Raw genomic sequence first — 24366 nt, forward strand, 5'->3', positions numbered from 1 at the left:
TATTTAAAAAAAAAAAAAGCTTTGAGTACAAATTGCGCAGTAGCAGTAGCTATTATTTCACTCCGAACATAGCCTTTGACCATCCAGTCTGTTTTTATAGGATGATATACAGAAAATCAATATAAGTTTATGCATTTCAAGCACCAGAGATGAAATGCAAAGCTTGCTAATCATGTTGCAATGCAAGTGAAATAATGACTTAACAGTAATTATAAAGTCAGAATTTTCTGTTTGTTACATTTCTTTATCAAATTAGTATTTACTAGCATTATTTATTGACTCTCTCAGTCTATTTCTGTCTCAAATGTTAACTAAACCACTTTCCCTGTTAAAGAGTAATAAAGAAGAACAAATGTTGCTGGCATCACCTAAAAGCAGACATATAACTCTATTAGCAGCGAGTTTCTTTAGTCTAATAGACAAAGCATCATTTTTTCACCACAAAATATTAAGAAAGTCAAGTATATCGGTTTGTCTGTAAAATGGAAAGCTTGTTACGATTCGGACTCTGACACAGTTTGATGCTGGTGTATGTGGGACACAAAAAAGACACTTTTATACCTGAGCAGAACATCAAGCAGATCTCAGTAGAACAACCGCTACATAAGTGGCACATCTGATGGCAGGAATAAGAGCCATCATGCACAAACACCTGCTTAACAGCCTGAGAAGCCTGAATAAAAAAGAACATTTAAAAAGCATCATCAGCTCTTTATACATAGTAATATATAAATAGTACATTGCATGTAGTACATTGCAGCTATAAGCTTTTTTGTGTGGTACAGTGAAGAGTAGAAGGCCCATTGACTTCATAGTAAGTACATCACTGTAAACATAACATTTGCTTTTATAAACTGATTGATGAGCAGAATTTATAGTCTATGGGAAATTGAACCTTCATTTAATATTTATTGTTTTACTCCACCTTGTTCTAGTTCTCCGGATGATGAACAATATTCCAACCAAAACACATTTACAGTAGTAGTCTCTCTTTGATGAGAGAAATGAGACTCATGCATAGGAAAGTTTATTGATGGATTTTATGATTACATCATGAAATCCAGCGAGTTTATTAGCTGATAGCACATCACATGGCATCCTTTAAATGAATCTGACTGAATCTGTATATGAATGAGTGCTCTAATTGTCCCTTCTTCTCTTTCGCTCAGCTTTGTGTGGGGTATAAATAATACTTGGATAATCACTCTGAAAACCCTGAAAACATCTCCTCCTAGAGCCTTTGATTCATTTTTTAAACTTTGCCTTAAAAAATACTATGAGGAATGGCTCCAATCGCAGCTGTCTGTCAAAGACACAGAGGTTTCTAATGTTCAACAAACCTCAGTCTACACTAGAACTACTGCAATGATGACATTCATGTTATACAGAGAAGAGGAATGCTTTAACTTTCTAAGCGAGATCATTTCCAGGATTTCATCGCCTCACTGCAGTACGTCTATGGTCAAGCTGTCATCTAAGATTAATGGGTAGCTTACTGCCCCATTGAGGCTCTTACAATCATGACAGATAGAGGAAAAAAGAATGACACTGTATCATAGCTAGGAGCAATGCAATACATTTATAGCATCAAGCTTTTTGTCTGTCCAGGGGGAAAGGAAAAAAGCTGCAGTATGTGACAAGTCAAGCAAAACACATTTGATACTTGATATACAGCAGGATTTTTGACCACTTTGAGACAGATTTAACTTAATCTCATCATGCCTGGTTAGGACTGTTTGTGGTCATGAGGTTGTTAAGTTCCATCACAAGGCACTCTTTCTTTGATCTATACTATACCGCCTGTGTATTTGAAAAAAAGCAGTGCTTAAAATGAGATTAGGCAGTGCATTCTGGGTATTTCAGTTTATGCTGTATATCAAAATCACTATAATGTCAGCCAAAGTTCACAATATCAACTCCATTTACAAACAAGTCAAACAGACGGACTGACAATGCCTAATTATGACTGTCATATAAAAAATAAACTGAACGTGGAGAACTCAATCATCATTTTTTTTCCTATATCTTTTAAGAAAAAAATATATTTATTAATTAATTAATTAACTAATTAATACATGCATGAGTGAATGAACAGAATGTTTGCCTTCCGCATCCTAGATGATGAATGAAGACCATCAGAAGTCATCATAAAATGAGAGAGACAGAAATGGCCACCCATCCATCTGTGGACTACTTTATACCTGTCAGAAACACATGACACAACCATAACAATCAACCACACCTATACACTCTGAAATGTTAAAACTCTCTCTCTCTCTCTCACACACACACACACACACACACACACACACACACACACACACACACACACACACACATACACACACGCACACACACGCACCCACGCACGCACACACACACACACACACACACAATCATTGACCTGTTGCTTAGACTGCACTGTAAATTGATTTGACTTGAATACTTAAGAACTATACAGTATCGTAGGTTTACTTACTACACTAGGAAAACTAAAAAAAAAAAAAAAAAAAACTTACCCATTGAAGTTACCATCAAGCATATCTGGCAGATTGCCTCTTACACCCTCTTTGATGCTTTCACTGATGCCAGAAGAAGACACGTGCCATATAGATATGACCTGTCTTGATAAATAATGGCATATGATACATAATTTAAGCCTTCCTCAACAAGAGGAAGCACTGTGGTTAAAAGCATCTTTATAGCTGAGCTGATGGCATATATCACGGAGCTTCCCCCATTTAATGCTGTTAATGGTGCAGATGGTTATTAAGTTCATATGAACTGTTACTGCAATAGAATATGTTTTATCAAAATGGTTAAGAATATGGTTTTCTCTTTCCGGTTGTATTACATAACAGTTTAGGATCAGTGTAACGTGAACATGAATTTAAGCACTAAACATTGGGACACCAATGACTCAATGAACTGCAATATAGTTTCAGTTGTGCATTAAATGTTGTGCATTTATCAACAACATCACAGTAGAGAATTACATGGTATCATTTGTTGGCTTCATTGTAGCAAATATGAAATATTCGTATCCTCCTTTTTTGAAATGATGACATTTCATGATGACATTTCCAGTATAATATACAAAAAAATGTTGATTGTCTAGTTAATTAGTGGACTGAGACACACCTAGACCATTTGAGACATTAATATGTCTCTGTTTGTGTCTATCATGAATGAAAAAGTGATAAACAGGTTTAACCTTTACATCAAGAACAATCTGATGTCCATTTAATAATTTAACCAGCTGGTTAATCCTGCGAAAAGCTACACATGTAATTTGATTGGTCCATCAAAGCCTTGGTTTTCTCTGTACCTTTTCCCTAACCATGACTCAGACTTCTGGGACTTTCAGAACGACAGCAAGGCCATTTATGATGCAACATGACTGAATAATTGGATTAGAGGTTCAAATTTGTAATTTGTTGACAAAGCAAAGCCCGTCACAGGGTCTGACTCCGGAAGGACTTTTTATCTCTATGAATTTATTGCATGTTTAATCCCCAGCCTTATTAAGATTCTCCCTCAAACCCACTGGACCCTGCACGCATTGGGCAGGGGGTGCAATTTTTTGACCTTATACAGAGAAGCTCTTCACCTGGGAGCAGCATACATTCCTAGAAGGATTTCAGCAAAAAGAGAGGAAGACGAACAAATCTAGGTTGACTTTGTTGAGGTCACACCATGAAAGAATCTTAACTCTAGCAGTAAACACTAAAACAATCATAGATTCATCACTCTGTAACTGCTGCATGTCAGAGCTGGCAGATGGTATGGGCACATGTGCTGTTTAGTAAAATGAAGAGAAGAGAACAGGGTAACTGTGTCTAATAATTGAGCGTTTCAAAAAAGAGGATTAGAAAATCCTTCTATGAACCCTAAAAAAACAGGACAGGACAAGACATTGAGATTACTGTTTTTATTTGGACCTGTACAAGAGCATGTCTGTCCTAAACTGGCGCAGGAAATGATATATTCAAGTTTTCTGGAAGAGCAATTCTTGAACCTTAATAATCAACCAATAAACACATCTTTGGATTTGTTTGTCTAACGGTGTGGAATATGGCTTTAAAGTTAAACTAGCTTTATTTTTTATTTCTATAGTATGGATTTTCATGGAGTGCTAAATCTGTCTACAGTGTGAAGGAATTAGTGCTTTAATGAGACATGATCAGCTTGTGGCTGATGGAAGACAAAATAGCTTCAAGGGCCTTTAATCTTTTTAGACAGAGGCGTCTATGAAAATTCACCCTGTCCACTACAAGAGGGTTCAGCATAAGGGCATGGAAGAACAGGTTTGATCTAGAGAAGCATATGATGCGTGTGCATCACTTAAAAAGCTCCAGCTGGTAATGGGTGCTTGTTATTCCCAGAAGTCTCTCCACCATTCCCAAGAAGATAAAGGTCTTCAAATGAGCCTGGCGTCTCTGTGTCTGGAGTAAGAACTAGTCTAGGAGGAGGATAAGCCACCCATCCTCTGTCTTCCTCATCCTCAGGTCCTGTGGTCGCAGCTGCGGCCGCCGCACACTCCTCTTTAAAGAGCCTGTCGTGCTCCTGTTTCAGCTCCTGGTAGGAGCGGGAAAACATGTGGAAAATGGAAGTGGCTGGGAAGGCCATGATTAGGATCCCACTCAGGATGCTACTGAGAGCCACTACCTGACCGGGTATGCTCCTGGGTACCATGTCCCCATAACCCACTGTAGTCATGGAGATGATCGCCCACCAGTAAGAAGCGGGGATGCTGCTGAAATCCTGTGCTCCGGTCAGCTCGCTCTCCGCCAGGTGCACAAGAGGTGAAAAGAGTGTCACGGCTACGCAGAGAAAGAGCATCAGCAGGCCAAATTCGCGTGTACTCCGCCGCACCGTCATCCCCAGAGTCTGCAAGCCCAGAGAGTGGCGGGCCAGCCGCATGACATACAGGATCCGAAGGGCACGTAGGATCCGCAGTACTAGCCCGAGCTTGTCCAGGTAGCCCTTACCTCCAGAGGGTCGCTCATGTTCACTGGTGGGGTTCTCATCCACTATCAGAGACACATAGTAGGGCAGGATAGCCATGACGTCGATGATGTTCAAGGGTCCACGGAGAAACTCCAGCTTGCTGTGCGCCTGCACGAACCGTAGCAGAAACTCCAGTGAGAACCAGCCCACACAAACAGTCTCGACGATGAACATGTGGTAGCATTTCTGGGAACACACACCCTGTGGAGGGAGAGTGAGTGAGAAACTAATTTAATTCTCGATTCAATTCAGTTAAAATGCTTTGTATCTAAATTTAAAATCAATGCATTTAGGCTCAGTATATTAGAAGATTGAGTAGAAAAAATGTTTGTGAAAGGGAGGTTTAAAATACGCCAGAGATTAAAAGGTTGGTAAACAATACAAAAAAATAGGAAAGGAAAATAAAGATAAGGAGAGGGCAGACTGCCACTACATTTTCCAGAAAACCCAGTGTTTACTTTTAGTATTCAAGCCACATTTACCGATAAGTCAAGCTGTATCAGTTAATTAGCCGTTTTTAGGTGGTCAGGGAAGGAGTGCAAACAGAAAAGACAAACCAGACCACTTTGATCTTGAAATGTCTGATTTACCCCCCCCCCATTCCATTAACACATTGGAAGTGACCTAAATTTGATTTTCCATTCATGTGACATGCCTCTAGATGTGATCCTTGAAACTACACATCTGATGCAGCCAGATCTGAAATCACCCATTCTTTTAACATGTGCATACAGTATCACCACATCATTTTATCATGTCATTATCATTCAGTGCCAGTAAGTGCTTTGCTAAAATCTTAAAAACGGAGGGAGGAGCAAGCAGAATCAGTGGAAAGATGCTGAGATTTAATTAATATTTGGTGAGATGCATTAGTTCAAGCAAAACTCGAGGGAATGTACCACAGTCATGCCATGTTAGCAAATTAGCTGTTCAATATGCAGATACTTGAAGGCCCTTGAAGATGTAATGGTTTTGATGTTGTAATAAGCATATGCTGGTATAACGTGTGATGTTATTGTTTCTGTACATGCTCACTAACAGGTAATTACTGGCTGTTCACAATGATGCAGGTGTAATTCAAAAACACAAATGTGAACAGTCAAAGAAAAAAGATGAAGGAAGGTGCAGTAAGATCTTTGATGTGAAACCTAGCCTCAGAAAACAAATGTAAGGAATAACCAATCATGCATTGTTTCACTGTCACACATGTTTCCTTTTTAATGTGCTTACCTCAAAAAAAAAAAAAAAAAAAAAAAAAAAAAATACATGCCGAAATATTTCAAATTAATATTAAACAACCAAAAAGGAGGAAATATATATACATATTTATTATACTGGAATAAATGTTACTATTACTACTACTAATAATGATAAATAAAAATAGAATAACAAATATTTCTAATGCATTTGTTTTATATTATTGTACTCAAATGATTTATTATTTATTTATTGTGTCTTCATTTTGGTCATTGGACCCTTAAACATAAAGATCATTGGTATTGGCATTGATAGTAAAACAACAACAAAAACATTCTGTCAATCTCTAGTTGCAAGTGCAAACTGTGAACTACTTCAAAGCAATGCAGTAAAAAAAAAAAAAAAAACGGCCTTCCCTGCTCCACAAACACCCTGCCTTGCCAAAAGAAACGTACTCTACAACTCTTACATCTTTCAAAAACCTTTCAAAACACATTCATGTTTTTGCTTGTCGAGTCTGAAAAAACTCTGTAAATTTTCAGGCTTCCACTACAGCAATAAACTCACAGTTAGAGAGGACATATTATCAAACTGCAGCAGTTCTGATGTGATTCATTTGTGTAAATTCAGCAATTTTAAATGCCCAGCACATAATTTCTCCCTCTCCATCCAGCACAAACATCCATTCTGCCACTCTCCCCAGTTCTCAGTCATTCTCATTCCCTTCTTCTACTCTACCACCTTTTTTCCATCTAATTTCTCTGACTTTTACTCCTCATTTCCCAGTGGTGGGGTGAAGTGGTTGTGACTGCAGCAGCTGCAGACATTATGCATGTTAAAGAAGGATAACAATTTGCAACTTGTCAGACAGATTGTCAATTTCTCAGTACTAATGCACTTAGGGTGACCTTATCTCTGCGTTGCCACTAGAAATGTCAATGAAACCCCCCCTCCTTTGTGCCCAAAACCAATCAACCACAGCCCCTAAATCTATACAGTCTGTATACATCTAGAAGTCACTTACAGAGCTGACAAACAGATTACCATTAAGACTTATACCAGGGCTTCTGAGATCAGCATACATAGTGGTAGGATTGCACAAATAATCAAAATAAAACCAAAATGTGATGCTTCCGGTGCTTTTAGCATTACAATCTAAGCAACAGAATGATGCAATGTTAAATATTCATGGGAAAGTATTGTGATAATTATTACACTTTTCACAATATTTAATTAGTAGACTTAAGAATTCAAAGAGCATGATTTTGTGACCAAACTTCAGCTTTGAATATCGGGACTTTACAGTTGGCTCAAATCAAATGCCGCTGTCTCAGAGAAAAATGAAGACATGAAACAACCAAAATGAACTACCACAACAGTTTTGCCAGCACTTTACAGCCTTTGTTAGCACTAAACAGGTTATATGAACTGACAACCACCTTTCCGGTATGAGACTTTGATTGAATGTTAGGTGGAAAGGCTGGTTGTTTGAATCTAAAAGGGAGGGTCTGAGAATGCATAAATGGATGTATTGAATACGAAATGCTTTCGGGATAATCCAATCTTTGAGCTGATTAGTGAATGAGATATGGGGACCTGGGAATGGGGATGCCAGAAAGAGACAAGGGGCTGGACAGAGAGTTAAATATTCTGTGTTCCTGTGATCCACCGTAAAGCAGGAAGAAGAAGATGGTGAACTAAGTAAATAACGACATAAATACTGTTCAGTTTCTTGCACAGACCAATCGTTTTGTGTCTTTACACATCAGTGTATATTCACGAGCCACAGGGTTTAATTTGGTTTTGTTTTTGTATATTTTTTTGACTCTCAAAGCCGTGATCCCAATTCAGTTCCATTATATGACTGACATATTGCAACAGTTCGAGTTAAAAACCTTTGATTGTGTTCTACTCAAGAAACAAAGTCACTTACATCTTGGATGCCAATCCGAGTAAAAAACCTTTGTTTGTGTTCTACTCAAGAAACAAATCTTGGATGCCCTGGGGGTAAGCAGATTAACATAAAATTGTAATTTTGGGGTGAACTATCCCTTTAAGCAAGCACATATACACACACACTCATGCACAGAAGAGAGAGAGAGAGACAGAGAGGTGGAGGACAGCAGATATCACAAAGCTTGCAGACTTTCCAAGACTGATGTCCTGTCTCTGGCTCAAGAAACAAATTCTGACTTAGTCACAAAAGTGATAAAAAATTAGGCTGAGGACTCTCTCAGAATTCTTTCTACAGGCAAGAGTGATGGGTGATGCCCAAAAAACATAAAAACAATGAAAGAGAGGTAAATTGATATTTAATATTGTGCAGGGAAAGAAGCTGTTTAGTGTGATATGATGTAATGAGATTAAGTCTGCTCTAACACATCAGACATGAGCACATACCCGTTTCTCTTTCCATACCTAACTTCAGTCATCTAAGTCTATATTACTCATTATCTGTCTCACTGTTTTCCACTTTCTATTGCCAACATTTGTGTTGTCGAACATTCTCTGACACAGAGTCAATAATGCCACATCATTCTTAGCTGCTAGAAAAAGACTGCAGGCAGGAAATTGTTGAGGTCAACATATTGCTTTTATTTAAATCAGTGTACTCTTTCCTCCTCTGGCTGCTATCTATTCAATATTCGCATTGAACATTGTTTCAAAGACATAAAGTATAAAGTAAGCAAAAAAAATCTGTAACAGCGTGCTCAATCTGTCATGTTGGGTATTTACCAGGTTGTGTGTGCTGATGAAGGCATATGTCAAAATGACCTTGAGGTCACTTCCAGGGATTGAAAGAGATGCAGAGACAGAGATGGATTGAGTGGGACATTGAAAGAACTCTTGTGTGCTACATCGCAGTAACCCAGAAACCCTCACACTTCTGCTGTGCATTAATACAGTCACAGTGCGGAGACAGACAGGAACATGACACATGATCAGATATACTCGTGTCTAGGTCTTTCTGGCAGCCAACCTCCATTTTACTCCCTTGAAAATACAAACACACACACAAACACACGAACACACATATACACTCCTAGAGAAATCATTAAAAATTTTAAATAAGAACAAAGATGCAAATAACAAACAACAGGACAATTAAATAATAAGAAGGATATAAATTAAATAAACAGTGCTTTAAGTTTTTCAGTTAAAGCAGGTGTAACAGTAGCTTTCATGAAATAAATGCACAGAAATGTAATCAAAAGTTATTTTTTATATATGAAAAAGCGGCTTTTTAACAAATAATGTTTGTCCTAAAATTGCAATAGAACATGTCCTTAGTAGAGAAATGACAGAAACCTGACAGCTCAAGTTAGGGCTGTGCGATATGGGGAAAATAGTAGCATTACCATGCTGAAAAAAAAAGAAAAAAAAAGAAAAAAAAAGAAAAAAAAATTCTTACAGTTTCCATGAAACCATTACAAAATTCATTTTTGTTTTTGGCATTATTTCAATAGGAATTACTATTGTTCTATCTAATACATCTAATATATACATATATATACACATACATACATACATATACATACATATATACAAACTTTTTTTCAGCAGACAAGATTATAATTGTATAAGTCTTGAATCGGGTCCTGCACAAGCTCCCATTCTAGATGTTGACGCAGAAACGTGTTATCAAATGCGTTCAATCCCAGGATTGGTTTGCAGCGATCTCGTAAACTGGCTCATCATGGCCCAGTCCCAAGTTGAGTTGAGCAATCACAGGGATCTGGTGCTTCGACACCTCAGTCAGTTGGGGCTTCAGGTCATCTGAGAGAAGAGCAAGCTCTCCCCTGTGCAGAGAATATCTAATCTCGGTATTTAGTTAGACTCAGTATGACAGTGCATCTCACCAGCATGCGTGCCCAGTCGGTGCTGAACTTCAGAGTTCCTTCAGAGGCAGGACAGAGGTACCACTGAAATATTTTCAGAGGCTCCTGGGGCATATAGCATCACGCTCTAATTGCTTCATATGAGACCACTTTGACACTGGTTACACTTCCAAGTCCTGAGATGGGCATGGCGCTGCGGGACACATCGTGTCACAATCACACCGATGTGTCGCTGCCTATTCAGCCCCTGGTCGGACCTGGCTTTTTTTATGGGCTGGGGTGCCCTTAGACAAGTGTCCCAGCATGTTTTTGCCATGACAGATGCCTGGGCTGTGGCGCAACGTGCAAAGGGCAGGCAGCTTCAGGGTCCTGGACAGGACCTCGACTGCTTTGGAGTTGCTGGCAGTGCATCTAGTTTTACAGTGTTTTTGGCTGCTGTTGCTAGACAAGCACGTGTTGGTCCGCACGGACAACAATGGGCTGTTTCCTACATCAACCGACAGGGCGATCTACGAACACGTCGCACGTCTCAACTCGCCTGCCATCTCCTTCACTGGGGTCAAGTCGCTGCTCGCTGTCCACATTTTGGGGTAGCTCAATCGTGCATCCGATGCGCTCTCATGGCAGCTAACTTTTCCCGGGGAATGGTGTTTCCATCCCCCGACATTCCAGCTGATCTGTAGACCCGTGCAGACCTCTACTTCCTGCATTCTATCTTCTGCATTTACGCTTGTTCTTCTACAAGCTCTGACAACTTCCATGGGTTTACAAGCTTTTGGTTATTTGGCTCCCCAATTATGGAACTCACTTCCTGTAGAAGTTTGCAATAGTTCAAGTCTTCTGGTTTTTAAATCTCATCTTAGAATCCAGGCTTTTATGTGATTTTAATGTGTTTGTTGTACTGGTTTTATGGACTTTGTAAGTTGTCCTTGAGTGCCATGAAGGTGCCTATAAATAAAATGTATAATAATAATAATAATTGTATCGGTCATATTGAAATCTCTGACATTTGATTGCAGACTTCACTAAGTTGGCTCATTTGCTCTCCATTTACTCACACTGGTATTTGGGAGAAACTGTTAATAAAGTCAAATATAAAGGCAAAAACTATACCTTTCTTCTTAATACATGTTGCTGATCTTATTGTTTTTTCAAAGTTAAATGTTTGTCTGCATAATCTATAATAAAAACACAAAGCTTGCTCTGCATCTGAAATGACTTTACTCTCCAGGTTGTCACCTTACCTTCTTATTTTTTAAAGTCTCTTTCTTTATCTCATCAAGTCTTTCTAACAACGCATGCACACCCAGTTTAAGCCTGATGCTTTAATCTGTGTAATCCTCCAAAATGCACTCCACTCAATTTTTCCTCCTGAATAATAATTTGTCAAACAGCAATACATTGCTCCCTCTTTCTCTATCTCCATCCATCCTAGCCCAGAAACCCGAAGTATTGTTTTAATTAGTTTTGTGGTTTGTTTTCTGGATTCTGTACTTTCAGATTTAAAACAAATTTATTATCAAAAATGTTGGTAATTAAATTAATGATTCATCAAATAAATGATTATTTTTTATTAACACACAATTGAATTAATCTTTTAAAATGTAATGAATGCAATTTTATTTTTCAGCAAACAAACTGCTCCACAACAGAGGTTTATTCTTATATTAATTAAAAACTTTGTTTTAATAAACTGTCTAAATAGTATTATTTCTTTGAGAAGTACATTCTAATGTACAAATATACAATTGCCAAATTCCTTGACATTATGCATTACACAGTAAATTACATTTTTATGATTAGAGTCTGCGATTTTAGGCTGTACATTGGGAGGATTTTGAGTACCTTTCGTAATATCTGTCACGGTGCCCATCTGAACTTGACTGTGATCAGCTGTTTGTAGAGAAAGGCTGCAAAGGGTTGTCTGCTGAAAGAGTTCAGATATTGACTCACCCACTTATCTCTGACACAAAAACGAATACCATTGCAACTATGACTATAACACGATCTTTGGAGAAACTGGTCACCCACCCACATCTTTCATCTAACTGAATTGCTCTCATTCTGTTCAGTGTCTTCAGCATGCTCCTTCCCCCATCCCCGAAGACCAACGCTGCACTCTGCCCATTTGATCTGTCCTTTATGGCAGGTGACTGCAAATCCTGTCATGCAAGGTTTACTACTGTAGTCCTGCACCTGCAGTTTTGTGGTCTCCTTCTGCCAGAGCATCTCTACATCAGACTATAGACTCTAGAAATCAGAGGTGTAGTCAGTAAGTGAAGATAGTCAATTAATTAAGCTTGCATGACTGTAGTAGAGAAAATACTTTCACACTAAATTGGCATCTTTCTTGCTATTTACCAGTTGTAGCTATCTACTTGTCACAGTAACATAACAATGCATGGAAAGTGTATATACAATGGGACAGTCTACTTCCGCTGTTGGCCATGCATTCAAGTATGTTTCTGGCCTAAGTGTAAACGGCACTGTAACATCCTCTCATTCCCTTTCAGAGCAGCATCTCTAGCTTTTAGTTAGGACCCAGGAGACATTGAACAGACATGGATACCTAACAGCTAGCCCATAAACATCACAGTGGAAAAATAACCAAGAGGTCAACGGGTAGATTTATTCATCCTGTTAGTCTGTAAAGAGAAAGTATGAATGCAATAGGTGCTTGTTGGAAATATACAATTCTTATTTCACCCAAAAATTCTAGTTTTGCCAAAATTTTCTCAACCTCTGACCTTTCTATATTCTGTGGAACACGACAGATGATATTTTGAGGAATTCCAGTGTTTTTGTCATTACAATGGCAGTCAATGGGCACCAAAATGGTTTGGTTACCAATATTTTTTAACTTATCTTTGTTTGTATTCTCGTTTCATTGAGTTGCATGATATCACTGGTGTATATAACCGAAAGAAAAACTGCTTCCTGGAAAATAAAAAATCGGTGGATTTTTTGATGTATACTATGAGGCTGGAAGACAAAACTGACACTAAATAAATGTTTAATGTTACATGCTAATGCTGCTATACTGCAACTCTGTTAACACATTTTCATAAAACAACTCAAAACTGAGCATATACAGCAATAAGTGTCTGCATTCATGGACTTGCATAAGATTCAGGCCTTTGAGTAAAGCTTAGAGATGTGCGCATAATGCTATGCTTCTCTACAGCACTAAGACTTCAAGGGTGATTCATCTTCAAACAGGACAAATACCTGAAGCATACAGCAAAATACACACTTACAACACTGATGTCCTGGAGAGATTCATTCATTCTAATTAAGCAGTTGAAGTTGAGGCATCAGTTTTATGTTCGATAGACACAGTAATTGTTGTCAAAGTTCACCCTACTAAGTATTAACTCTAGAAAGAGAGTAAATTACTAAAACATTAAAATATTTATATATTATTATAATTCAGTTATTATGCATATTTTATAAGTATTATTTTTAATTACACACATTTGAGTGCCATATATTTTCTTTTTCAAAGTTCACAAATATGAAAAAGCTTCACAAAGTTTATATTGCCTCGTGACTTTAAAACAATGTGAAAAAGTTTGAAACTGTGATTGAAACTGTGGCTTTGTAAAAACAAAAAAGTGTTTGTATTATATGTCTATGCACAAGCAAGTAGTAAAAGAGTGAGCTAAAATGACATAAAAGAACCCACAATGTGTAGCCTGCACAAGTTGTGTACATCTTGCAATTGAATCCCAGAAAATTATGCAGTAGGTGAAGACAACAAGCGGGCAAGCATTAAAAGTGCATCTTTAACTCTGGGATGAAGCTACTTGTGGAAAGAATCTTCTGATGGATGGCACGATTAACACCATTTACTATCTCTACATCTGCTGACTCAAAAATGAGTATGCAGCACAAGAAGAAAAATGATCAGACGTGCCCACATACATTAATGGCCTTATAGCACCACACAATCTATCCCATGCATCTTCTCACTGTCGTTTCCTAGCTTCTCTTCTATTGCATTAAATGGAGACCAAGAAGCCCATTACATTTTTGTATTATCAAACTTTTTGTATACGATGCATTCAGGCCGTCTTGAAGCAACCAGGGTTTGAGTGACTTGCCAATCTGACTAAAACCATCAACCTTACCGTTACCCTGAGCTTGTAACCACTTCACCATATCACCAACAAAGACAAGCACTACAGCATACAGTCAGCCACCTGAGTGCTTGTTTTATACGTACACCTGTGATACGTACATTTTTGTGAACCCTGTAACCTTGGAACTGAAAAGATGTTAGTGCTCAGAATCGTAAACAGCAGGCCACATTTTCTTTCAAGTCATGCTATTCGTTTAAAGAGTTAAAGCAAGTCAATTCATTCGGGACCTCAGCTCCAGCTTTAACAAAGATGATTCTGGTGCAATATCACTTTTGACCTACACTGACACTTTGTGACTTGAAAACTCCTGCTGTTGAGTGTTATATAAAAACCTATTCTGTAACCTGCATGTGAGAGCAATAATCTCCCAATATCTCCTGTATCAACATTGGAGCACCACAGGGTACCCAGCTCTCTTTCTTCCTATATACGCATGATCAAATGTAGAACTACTACTACTACAAAAAGTCAGCCCATTTGCAGGAGAAAGGCAGTCTGCATTCTCGTAAATTGGAAAAAATTAAACTCAACTCACAAAAAGCCATTGAATTAGTGATTGACCCTCCCAACCCACAGTACAGTATTTTCAAATTTACAAATTATGAACTTTTGTACTAGCTTACTAAAGGTTCTTCCTTTGTCAGAGCATCAGTCAAATCAATTCATGGTTTGACTCAAAGTCATGACTTTAAAATAGTTAGGATAGTTTAAATAGTTTCTAAGAATGACCCACTAAACTCCATCTAATTTCTGTCATTCGTATGTGGTTTAGAATAAACTAGTGGTGCTCAGAAAGGGGCCCGGGGCCCACTATGGGGTCTCAGAAAGATTCCAGGGAGCCTAAAGATCACTTAAAATTATTTAAATCAAGGACAAACAAATAACTTAATATCCCCTCAACTTTTTTCTTTAACTAAAGAACAAGGATTGCCATGGACAAGGTTAAATATAAAATAATATATAAGTAAAAAAAATAAAATAAAAGTGTTATTCTTAGACCTGGAAAAGTCATGTAAATTAATAGAATTTTAAATACCATGGGAATTTTTATAAAGAATATATATTTTTTTCTTTTTAATCTCAAGCTCTAAAATATTTTATTGGGTTGAAAATGTAAAAAGAAACACAAATGAAAATGTCATGGGGCCTGTAAATTTAGTTAGGTATTGGTAAGGGCCTTGAGTCAAAAAGATTGAGAACCACTGGAATAAATCTCATCACTGTCTAATGTGCACATTTGTAAACCAATGTTAATAATGCAAATTGTTGAGGTCTGTATCATGTAAATCAGACCAATAAATTAGTGAGAACATTCTAAAAGATGCAACAACAACAACAAAAACAACAGATCCTGCAAATGCCAAGTATTTAGAGGAACTTATTTGTTTTAGACATTATTACTTAATGTAAATGGCATAAAAAACATGCCATTAATGGAAACATGCAAGTTCACCCAGTCTTCATCTAGAGTTTCTTTTCCCTTTTCTCACTTACTCACCTGGGCTTATCATGATGGTTCTGACCAGTCAAAACCATCATCTTCCCGCTCAAGAGGAAACCTGTGGCGGATTGCACAGTGGATTTTTCACCTTCTCCTGTTTTATAGTAAGAACCCAGGCCAAAGAACATTAGCTGAGATCATTGCTAACCCTGCATCATCACCTGCTCCAGGAACTCCCCTTCTGGCAAATTATAGATCCAAAATGCAAAACAGCAACACCACACCAAAACCACTCATGCCCTGCACCTGTACCGACACCATCTGACCTTCTGTTATACTCTGTCCAACATAGCATGAACAGGACATGTATAGCGTTAGCTAGTCTGTCACTGATGGTGTGTGGAAACTATGATTGGTCAAGAGGAAAATGAAACCAGCTTTGGTGCACTGACTAAAGGTTCAGAGACCAGCTTCATATGTCTCATCAGTCTCACAGGCGTGAAAGTGATGCAGAGCTGTAAAATGGCTTTAAATGTTCTCTTCTTCTGTGTGCTTAAGTGCAGTCAGGAGGACAGATGATTAATTTACCTATTCATTTTTTTCCTCAGTATTTCATTTAGAATATGTACTGTAGATAACGTGCTCACCTTTGTGGCTCAGAAACAAGGCTGTTCATTATGTCTTAATGCATGTAATCTAGTGAATACATCTGCAGTATAAACGATTTTTATTGCTGTAGAGGTAAGTATATGCCAGGTCAAGTGAGGAAGGTTTCCATCAAATCAAACTGATTATGTTGTCTTTTTGTAGCAAATACAAATCCACTTTTTGCTTGATGCACTGGAGACTTTTAGCCAAATTAAAAAGACTGAGTTCATGACATCATACTAAATGATTTATTCTCCTCTACATTTTTCAATTCAGGCCATTTCAAACAAGCTTTAGTGTATAATTTGCATATATATTTGCATAATTGTCCTGTTTTTTTTTTTTGCTCAAATGTACTACTAATCTAAATAGTCAATCCTCCAACTAAAACAAGCTCAACAGATTTTTTTAATTTTAATAAATTTTACATTAATTTTATTAGAGCCAGACTGCCGGTGATTTAAATAGCACACTGACAGTGTGCAATATCTTGGTTGTTAGAAAGTAATGAAACTGTAGCATCACATCTTGCACTTTTATTGAATGCTAACAACGCTAAAAAATGCCAAAAGCTTTGCATTTTTTAAGTAGTGACTCAAAAGGTCCAACTTTCAAAAACAAATCTCCATATCAGGTTAACTCAAAATCAGCCTAATTATTAATGTTTTAAAACTAAAATTTTCACGTTAAAAAAGGAGGTTGTCAATATTTACTTTTCCTTATGCCATTATAAATTCTATATCTCTGTCTTTACCACTTTGAAAAAATGTAATAAATAAAAGCAAAACTATATATATATATATATATATATATATATATATATATATATATATATATATATATATATATATATATATACAGTATATAATTATATAAATATAATATATAAGAGAGAGAGAAAGAGAGATTGAAAATATGTAGTTTTATCCTTAATATTGTCAGTGATACAGCTACATTTTTACAGGACACTTTGAAAAAGTGTGTGTGCCACCAGCGCTTGGTGAGTGAGAGGATGCTCATGGCATAGAAACACCTTCAATTCGAGTCCTTGCTGCTGTAGTTCAAACAAAGCAAAATTTACACCTGCAGCTCCAGGGAGAAGAAGGGGAGAGAGTGCATAAGACAGCATGGGGGAAGAAAGGGGCAGAGAGTGATAAACAAGAGTAAAGGTGAGGAAAGGCAGAGAAAAGGAAAGAGGGCAGAGAAGATAGATTGTTTCCAGAAGATAGACTTTATTTCAGAGAGAAACGAAGCCGAGATGTTCTCTGCGAGAAGATCTCTCGAATGCTAGGTTGTATCTCCATATATAGAGAGTTTTCTTGTTTTTAACAGGGCGTTGCTTACATTTCAGTTCCTCCCTAGAGAGTTGAGACTTGTCATGGTAAAGAAAAAGGCACATTTGTATGTTTTTCCAGACGTTTCCTATCTGTGGGTCAGGATGTTTTTTTGCAGACAGGTACAGGCTATATGATTATAATGGAATATATATATATATATATATATATATATATATATATATATATATATATATATATATATATATATATATATATATATATATATATGACTAGATTGTCCTTGATTATACTTGAGTAATACAAATCTTAATAATAAAAATCTTCCACACTGCCTACTCTGCAAAAAAAAAAAAAACATCTGTGGTGCCCAACCTTTCATTCTTCACATGTATTTAGTTAAAGAGGTCATATGATGCAATAAAGAATATCTGTAAAGTTTCAAAGACTAAAGTCTCAAATCTAAAGAGATATTCTTTATAAAAGTTAAGAGTCAACTACGCCCTCCCAAAATGGCTCATTCTAACATGCCCCCACATGTCTGCATCACAATGTGGGAATATTTGCATAACGCCGCCCAAATGCGCAACTGATTCTCGCTGTTGTGCCGGCGCCATGTTGTGGAGGCTGTGTTTCATTGGGAAAGAGAAGCTACTTTGTTTGTCCTTGGCTTCTAAAAGAAGATGTAAAATATTATTTCCAATCATACTTTCCCTACGAGTATATGAAACATGGTATGATTTCTGCTAATAATCCCACATATATTCAAATCAGGTGCCAGGCCACTGGAATTTCTCCCGGTGCTCCCAATCTGGGACATTTCAATGTCTATATACTCTCAAAATATAACTTTAATCTCGTAATTGCTATGACTTTATTCTCGTAATTGTTACTTTATTCTCAAAATATTATGACTTTATTCTCGTAATCTTCTTATTATTATTACTATTTTTTTTTCGTGGCACTAAAGCACCTTCATACATATCACAATGAAATAACAAACAAAAATTTACTGGGGCACTTAAAATGCCTGAATGTAGTTGCATAAATTATGCTAGCCTTTATTGCAGTCAGGAACCCAGGAATTTTCTTTACTACTGTGGGGCAGCAGGCTCTACACATGTCAATGCCAAACGTTTACGTTTGGGTCCAGTCAGGTTTGAAAATATATGCCATTGGGTAAGGTCGGACTCGGGTCTAATTCCATCGAGTCTATCTCAGGTGGGGTTTTTCTTTTAAAAAATGTATTTATACATGTCTGTTTAGGGTAAGAAGTTATTCGGTCAGGAACAGATTTTAAGACCCGAGAAGACCTCTATCCTGTCACACTAATGTCAAGCATTCAGATGAGCCTGTGGGTTATTCACTGCTTTTCTCTATCAGCTAATTGCAAGTTTGCTCAAAGTGTTTTTTTTCTCTGTGTTTCCTGTTTACTAGAGATTTGCTGCCTTGTCTTTCCGTATCTGATATTGAGATCTAAGTTAAAATTACAAAATGCTGAAAAGTTTTGTTTGTAAACATACAAAACTGTGAAACATTAATCTGTACATCTACACATTCGAGTACACAAAGAATTGAAAATGCTGCGAGAGATAGAGGAGGTCATCTTGTTATTACTCAATGTACACATGCACACCCATGTATCTGTGCACACACACACATTTATGAACAGAGATGAATGACTCCATGCTCAGGCCTTTCCTTTTCTACCATGCCGCTGACATTGACAAACGGCCCGGTAGTGTGAATTATATATGACAGTCCTGCTGCTTCCAGCGGGACTCTGCCTGTTGGACGCTACATGCTGGCGTAACTGCCTAGACACCGCCAGAATCTTACCTTGACGTATACACAAGCACATCCAATCACACACGCACAGTATTCGTTTTTTCGATGAAAACATGTGGAGCGAAACTTCAGGCAAATGAAGCTAAAACCAGCAGTCTACCACTTCCACTTTGGATGTTGTGATGTGTCAGCCTAAGGGCGATTAAAATGCATAGTCTTTTAACAGCAAAAAGGTCTAGTCTTTTCAAGTGGACCCCCCTGTGTGCCTGCTGACATTCCAGAGGTCGCTATGGAGCTGGTTCATTATTCTCTGTGTGTGTTTGGTGACATTGTGGAGGCATTGCTGGTCCAGTTCATTACTCTCTGGGTATTTACTGACATTGGGGAGCCCTGCTGAGGTGCATTCATTATTTCTCACTAGCTACAGCATGCACAGGTACAGGTCTGCTTGAAGACCGGAAACACACCTCCAGTCACAAACTCACATTCTACCTGAGGAGAAGTGAGTCTTCGTTAACAGCTGAACATGCATTTGGATTTTTCTGCTTGAATCTTGTATAAACTCAAAGATTAAGATTAAGAGAATAAGACGTACCAAAGAGAAATGTAAGACATGCATTCCATATAAATCATTTTATTTTCAGTGTGTTGGCTCAGTATGAAAGGATCTATGGGTTTGAGAGCACAGAAATGTTTCAGATTATATAGAATACATTAGTTCAACTAAAAATTAAAATTCTGTCATCATTCATTTAAATCTGTTCATCATATGAAGTGATTGTATACCTTCACAAAACTTAGTTTTGGACAGAGATTTGCAGGGAGGGTGGCAATATGCTTTCAGTGCTATCAGGCTAAAGTTAGCATTTTCCCAGATCTCCTATTGCACATTTAAACCACTCGATTCATATAAATTAATTTTATGATGCTTTTTTGACTTTATGATCTTCTAAGTTTTGCTTATTTGATCTTATGATCTTCTAAGATTTGGTTACCTGGACTTTCAATGGGGGTACAGAAACCACCCAGGTTTCATTTAAAATAACTTAGATTGTGTTTTAAAACTTAAGCAAAGTCTTATGGGTTTGGAAGGACATGAGAATGAGAAAATCCACTAACTCACCCTCATGTCATTCCAAACCTGTATGACTTTCTTTCTCTGGTGGAACACAAACAAAGATATTTTGAACAATTCATACTGGTTTGGAAAGACACAATGACAGACTTTTCATTTTTGGGGTGAAACATCCTCTTGATCAGGCTAGATCAGATAATTTGTTCGCACTCACCCTGTTCTCCTCCTCTCTGAGGTCTGGCATGGTGCTGATGCACAGGCTGATTACTGTTACTGCCACCATCAACACAGACATGCAGGCGAACATCTTTCCTGGCAAACCCGATTGAGGGTTCTCCACCATGTCCCTCAAATCATTCATGAACTTGCGGTAACCTGTCTCCTCAGCAGGAGGGCACAGCTGCATATTGCGTTGACGGCGTTCCTCCTCCCGTCGCTCGAGCTCAGCGACTTCCTCAATCCGAGTGTAGATCTTGCGCTTACAGCAGCGTTCCATGTAGGCCATCTCTATGCCCCAATAGTTGAGCTCCTCATGCAGCGAGAGCGCACACATTTCCCGTAACATTCGGAGCTTTCCTGCTGCTAGGAAGTTGAGGATTACACGGAATGCACTGGGACTACGGTCAAAGAAGAATTCACGGCATGCCTCATCATAATCGTCACAAACACAAGCAATCTCCTCGGGACTGCTGCAGGGTCTGAGACGTCCTAAACGCGTCAAGGGGAACTGCTCTAACGTACTCCAAGGGAAGGTGTAACGGTTGCCCCCCACATTGATGAGGGCCTGCAGGCTGTGGTCAACAGTAAGTAGATCTTCTGGTCGGCGAAGGAACTGAGCCCGCTGATAATAAACTCCCTTGATGGTCTCAGTTTCCGGGATCTCTGTAAAGATGTGGTCCAAGCTGCTGTCGTCACTGACTGAGAGGTTGCTGAAGTCATGATTGGCATTGCTGATGATTGGCATGATGGCACTGAAGAGGAAAGTTAATAAAATGGGTTGGGTGAAGCTCAGGTTGTCTTAGCGTTAGCCTGATACCTGGGTTTTGGGCACTGAGGTATTTATTCGAAGGTAGATCCAAAAGGATTTCATGCACAGTTCAGTGAAGACCCAAACAGCCCACATCTTTTGCACACTGTTGGCGAAAAAAATACAAAAAAAATACAAAGAAGTCAAGAAGTTGTGTACATAAAACAGCAAAGCTTCCAATAGTCCTATAACTTTCTAAAATGACATGGAAATTGCATGAAATGTTCTTCGTATTTCAGTAAAGAAGGACACTGTTGTTTGGCGGTCTCTGGAGGCTGGGAGTATTAGCAGAAACCTCCAGACATCCCACAACTTCTAACAGATATTGAATAATTTTCTATTGTCAGGGTGTTCCATTATGCTAGGGTGGGAGCTAGAGTGATAAACTATTTTCAATTCCTGTCGGGAGGGAGGCTTGCTTTACTGTGTGGAAAGTTCATTGAGGGAGGTGTGTTAAGCAGCCCAGTGGCAGTGGCTCTATCAGGAACATTCTCTCCAGTACAGGCCGATGAACAGAAAGTGAGGGGAGCAAGATTCTTCATAATCACACATAAGCAGGTGTTAAAATACAGAAGGGTGGAAATTAGGAAGGATGTGAACCAAGCACACAATGCATGATAATTGCAAATGTGTCTAAACAATGGCAAAATAATGAGTGATTTACCAACTTTAGCTAATTTAAAAGATCATTATACTGTATAGCTAACTTTAACTCAGAGGGAGTTCTGTAAAAAAAAAAAAAACACATTTCCACAGTGTTCATATCTGGCATCTGGTGGCAAAAAGCATTTTTCTTCATTGACAACCATTCAAAAACTTCTATTCTGACTAATCGTTTTGCAAGCAACATTTAAATCCCAAAATGTTTAAAGTATAGCATGTTATAATATATTATTTCTGAAGAAAAAGTCTGATAATTTTAGTGAATCAGAAATCTGAATTAATCTAACTCACTTACTGAATAGCAATTAGTTATATTTTAGCATTTTATTCAACAATTTTAGAAGCCATTTTTAAGGATCATTTATGCCATCACTAAAAAAATAAAATAAGTCTTTCAAAAGTCTACGGAAACACATTTTGCAATAACTGAATTAAATTTATTTCTGACTTGCTCTATACACGTTCTGTTGAAATCTGAAATGATCTGATCATCTGTCATGTGTCAACACAGACCAGAAGGCAGCACAAAACGCAATTGTTTAATACAGATAACGTTATTTCTTCCTCAAAAGTACCAACAGAATCGTTCATGGAACCGTTAAGGAATCGGAATCGTTTAAGAAGAATCAGAATCGACAAGATGAATAATTACATTCCTTATCCCTATCCCATCACTGTCACGTACCATCACAAATAGCCTACGTACTTAAACTCATTCACCGACCATATAACAATAGAAAATATACTGCTGAATTGTATATGTTCAAATAACATACAATATAGACTAGAAAATGAAAATGAAAATTTCTCTGAATACAATTAGGCTGTGTGCAGTAAATTCAAGAAAGAACAGACATCAAATCAAGCTAAGCGAAATCAAAAAGCTCAGTTGACAGTCTAAAAGTCGATAAACACGAAATAAATACAACGATACATACGTTCATGATTAAATAAGTTTATTAAATGAAATCTACAAGAGCATCAAAGTAGAAACTCCCAACTCACCCCACGACAGGACTCCGGTCTTCACTTTCCCCGGCAGAGAATGTTCTCTCCACAATGCTCCATAACCGGTTTAACGAACTCACTTTAGTATTTACTTAACGGTTCTTGGTGGAATGCTGAAGTCAGGAGCGGGAAAATGATCAGAACGCTAATATTCTTCGCTGACACATCATCACTGTCCCGCACTCAGACCCGAGCTCGTGTGTGTGAGTGAACGCAGGTCGGTCGCGCGCCCCACTCACGCTTGAGAGATTCATTCTAAGTTCAGAGCGAAGTCTAAACCATCGTTGGGATGTTCTGAATGTATCCCTGGTCACGTACCGTTCGCTCTCCTACAATTAACCTTATAAACTGCAGATTATTTTATAATCTTCTCCTGTTTTAAACGAGTTTGATATGTGCAAGTCATTGCGTGATGAATTATTACACTCGCAATAACACTTGACTTTTCCATTTGAACCCTTTTGTGGTCACAATGGCAGTTTTCAAGCTATTTCTGAATTTATTAAATTAATATGAAGAGCATAAGGCATAGTCTGCATTCCCAGCAGGATATCTGTCTCATTAGGGTTGTTTCAGCCGCAGTGTAGTTCCATTATACGACTATTCACAGATCTACAGGTAAGCATCTAGATTATGTTTGCTGCACACACTGTAGATATCATTGTGTCTTATTTATGCATTGCAAACAGTGCAAACACCTCAGGACAGCCCAGTTAGTTTGATTCAGTATTTGCACACATGCTGTTCAACTGGCAGTACTATTATTGAGTCCACAGATTACAAACAGGACATTGTGCACTCACACTCTCAATTACTGGATACCAAAGGTCTGCACACATAGAACCCATGAATAATCACATAGATATGCACTTGCCACCCATCATTTTATTTGGATTTGCACCCTTCAATTATACTGTACATTTACTTCTTTTCTGACATAATAAAGCTGTATTAAGTTTTAGTGCCTTTTTAATACCGTGTACACTGGGGAAGAAAACTGCATTTTCACAATTTTCTCTCAGAAGTTGCTATTAAAATTCACAAATGATTACATAGAAATGGCAAGTAACACACTGAATTAAGCATGAAACTTTGAAGTACAAATGCTATATTGTATGAAATTTTGAAATAATATTTTCCTGTAAAATACACTCCAATAATCTTTGTTTTATTTACAATTTAGAAAAAAAAATATTTTGATAATTTAATCTTAAATGTTTCCTCCATTTGATT

General features: G+C 37.8%; 1 protein-coding gene across 1 annotated transcript; it reads right to left on the reverse strand.

Annotated features, from left to right (window-relative positions):
- Nucleotides 1-3916: 3916 nt before the first annotated feature.
- Nucleotides 3917-23336, reverse strand: LOC113093295 (potassium voltage-gated channel subfamily G member 4-like). The gene is made up of 3 exons (XM_026259094.1): nucleotides 23131-23336; nucleotides 20650-21568; nucleotides 3917-5211 (listed from the first exon to the last, which is right to left on the reverse strand). The coding sequence occupies exons 2-3, from the start codon at nucleotides 21397-21399 to the stop codon at nucleotides 4345-4347; spliced, it is 1617 nt and encodes a 538-aa protein (XP_026114879.1). The 5' UTR covers nucleotides 21400-21568; nucleotides 23131-23336; the 3' UTR covers nucleotides 3917-4344.
- Nucleotides 23337-24366: the final 1030 nt, after the last annotated feature.

The sequence above is a fragment of the Carassius auratus genome, unplaced genomic scaffold, assembly GCF_003368295.1.
Source record: "Carassius auratus strain Wakin unplaced genomic scaffold, ASM336829v1 scaf_tig00214949, whole genome shotgun sequence".
Classification (NCBI taxonomy): Eukaryota; Metazoa; Chordata; class Actinopteri; order Cypriniformes; family Cyprinidae; genus Carassius; species Carassius auratus.

Bases quoted from the DNA above. Each gene is read 5' to 3' on its own strand.
- LOC113093295 (XM_026259094.1), bottom strand. From the start codon at position 21,399: ATGCCAATCATCAGCAATGCCAATCATGACTTCAGCAACCTCTCAGTC. The intron at 5,212-20,649 runs GTGAGTGCGAAC...CTCCCTCCACAG, and splicing joins TCAGAGAGGAGGAGAACAGG to GGTGTGTGTTCCCAGAAATG.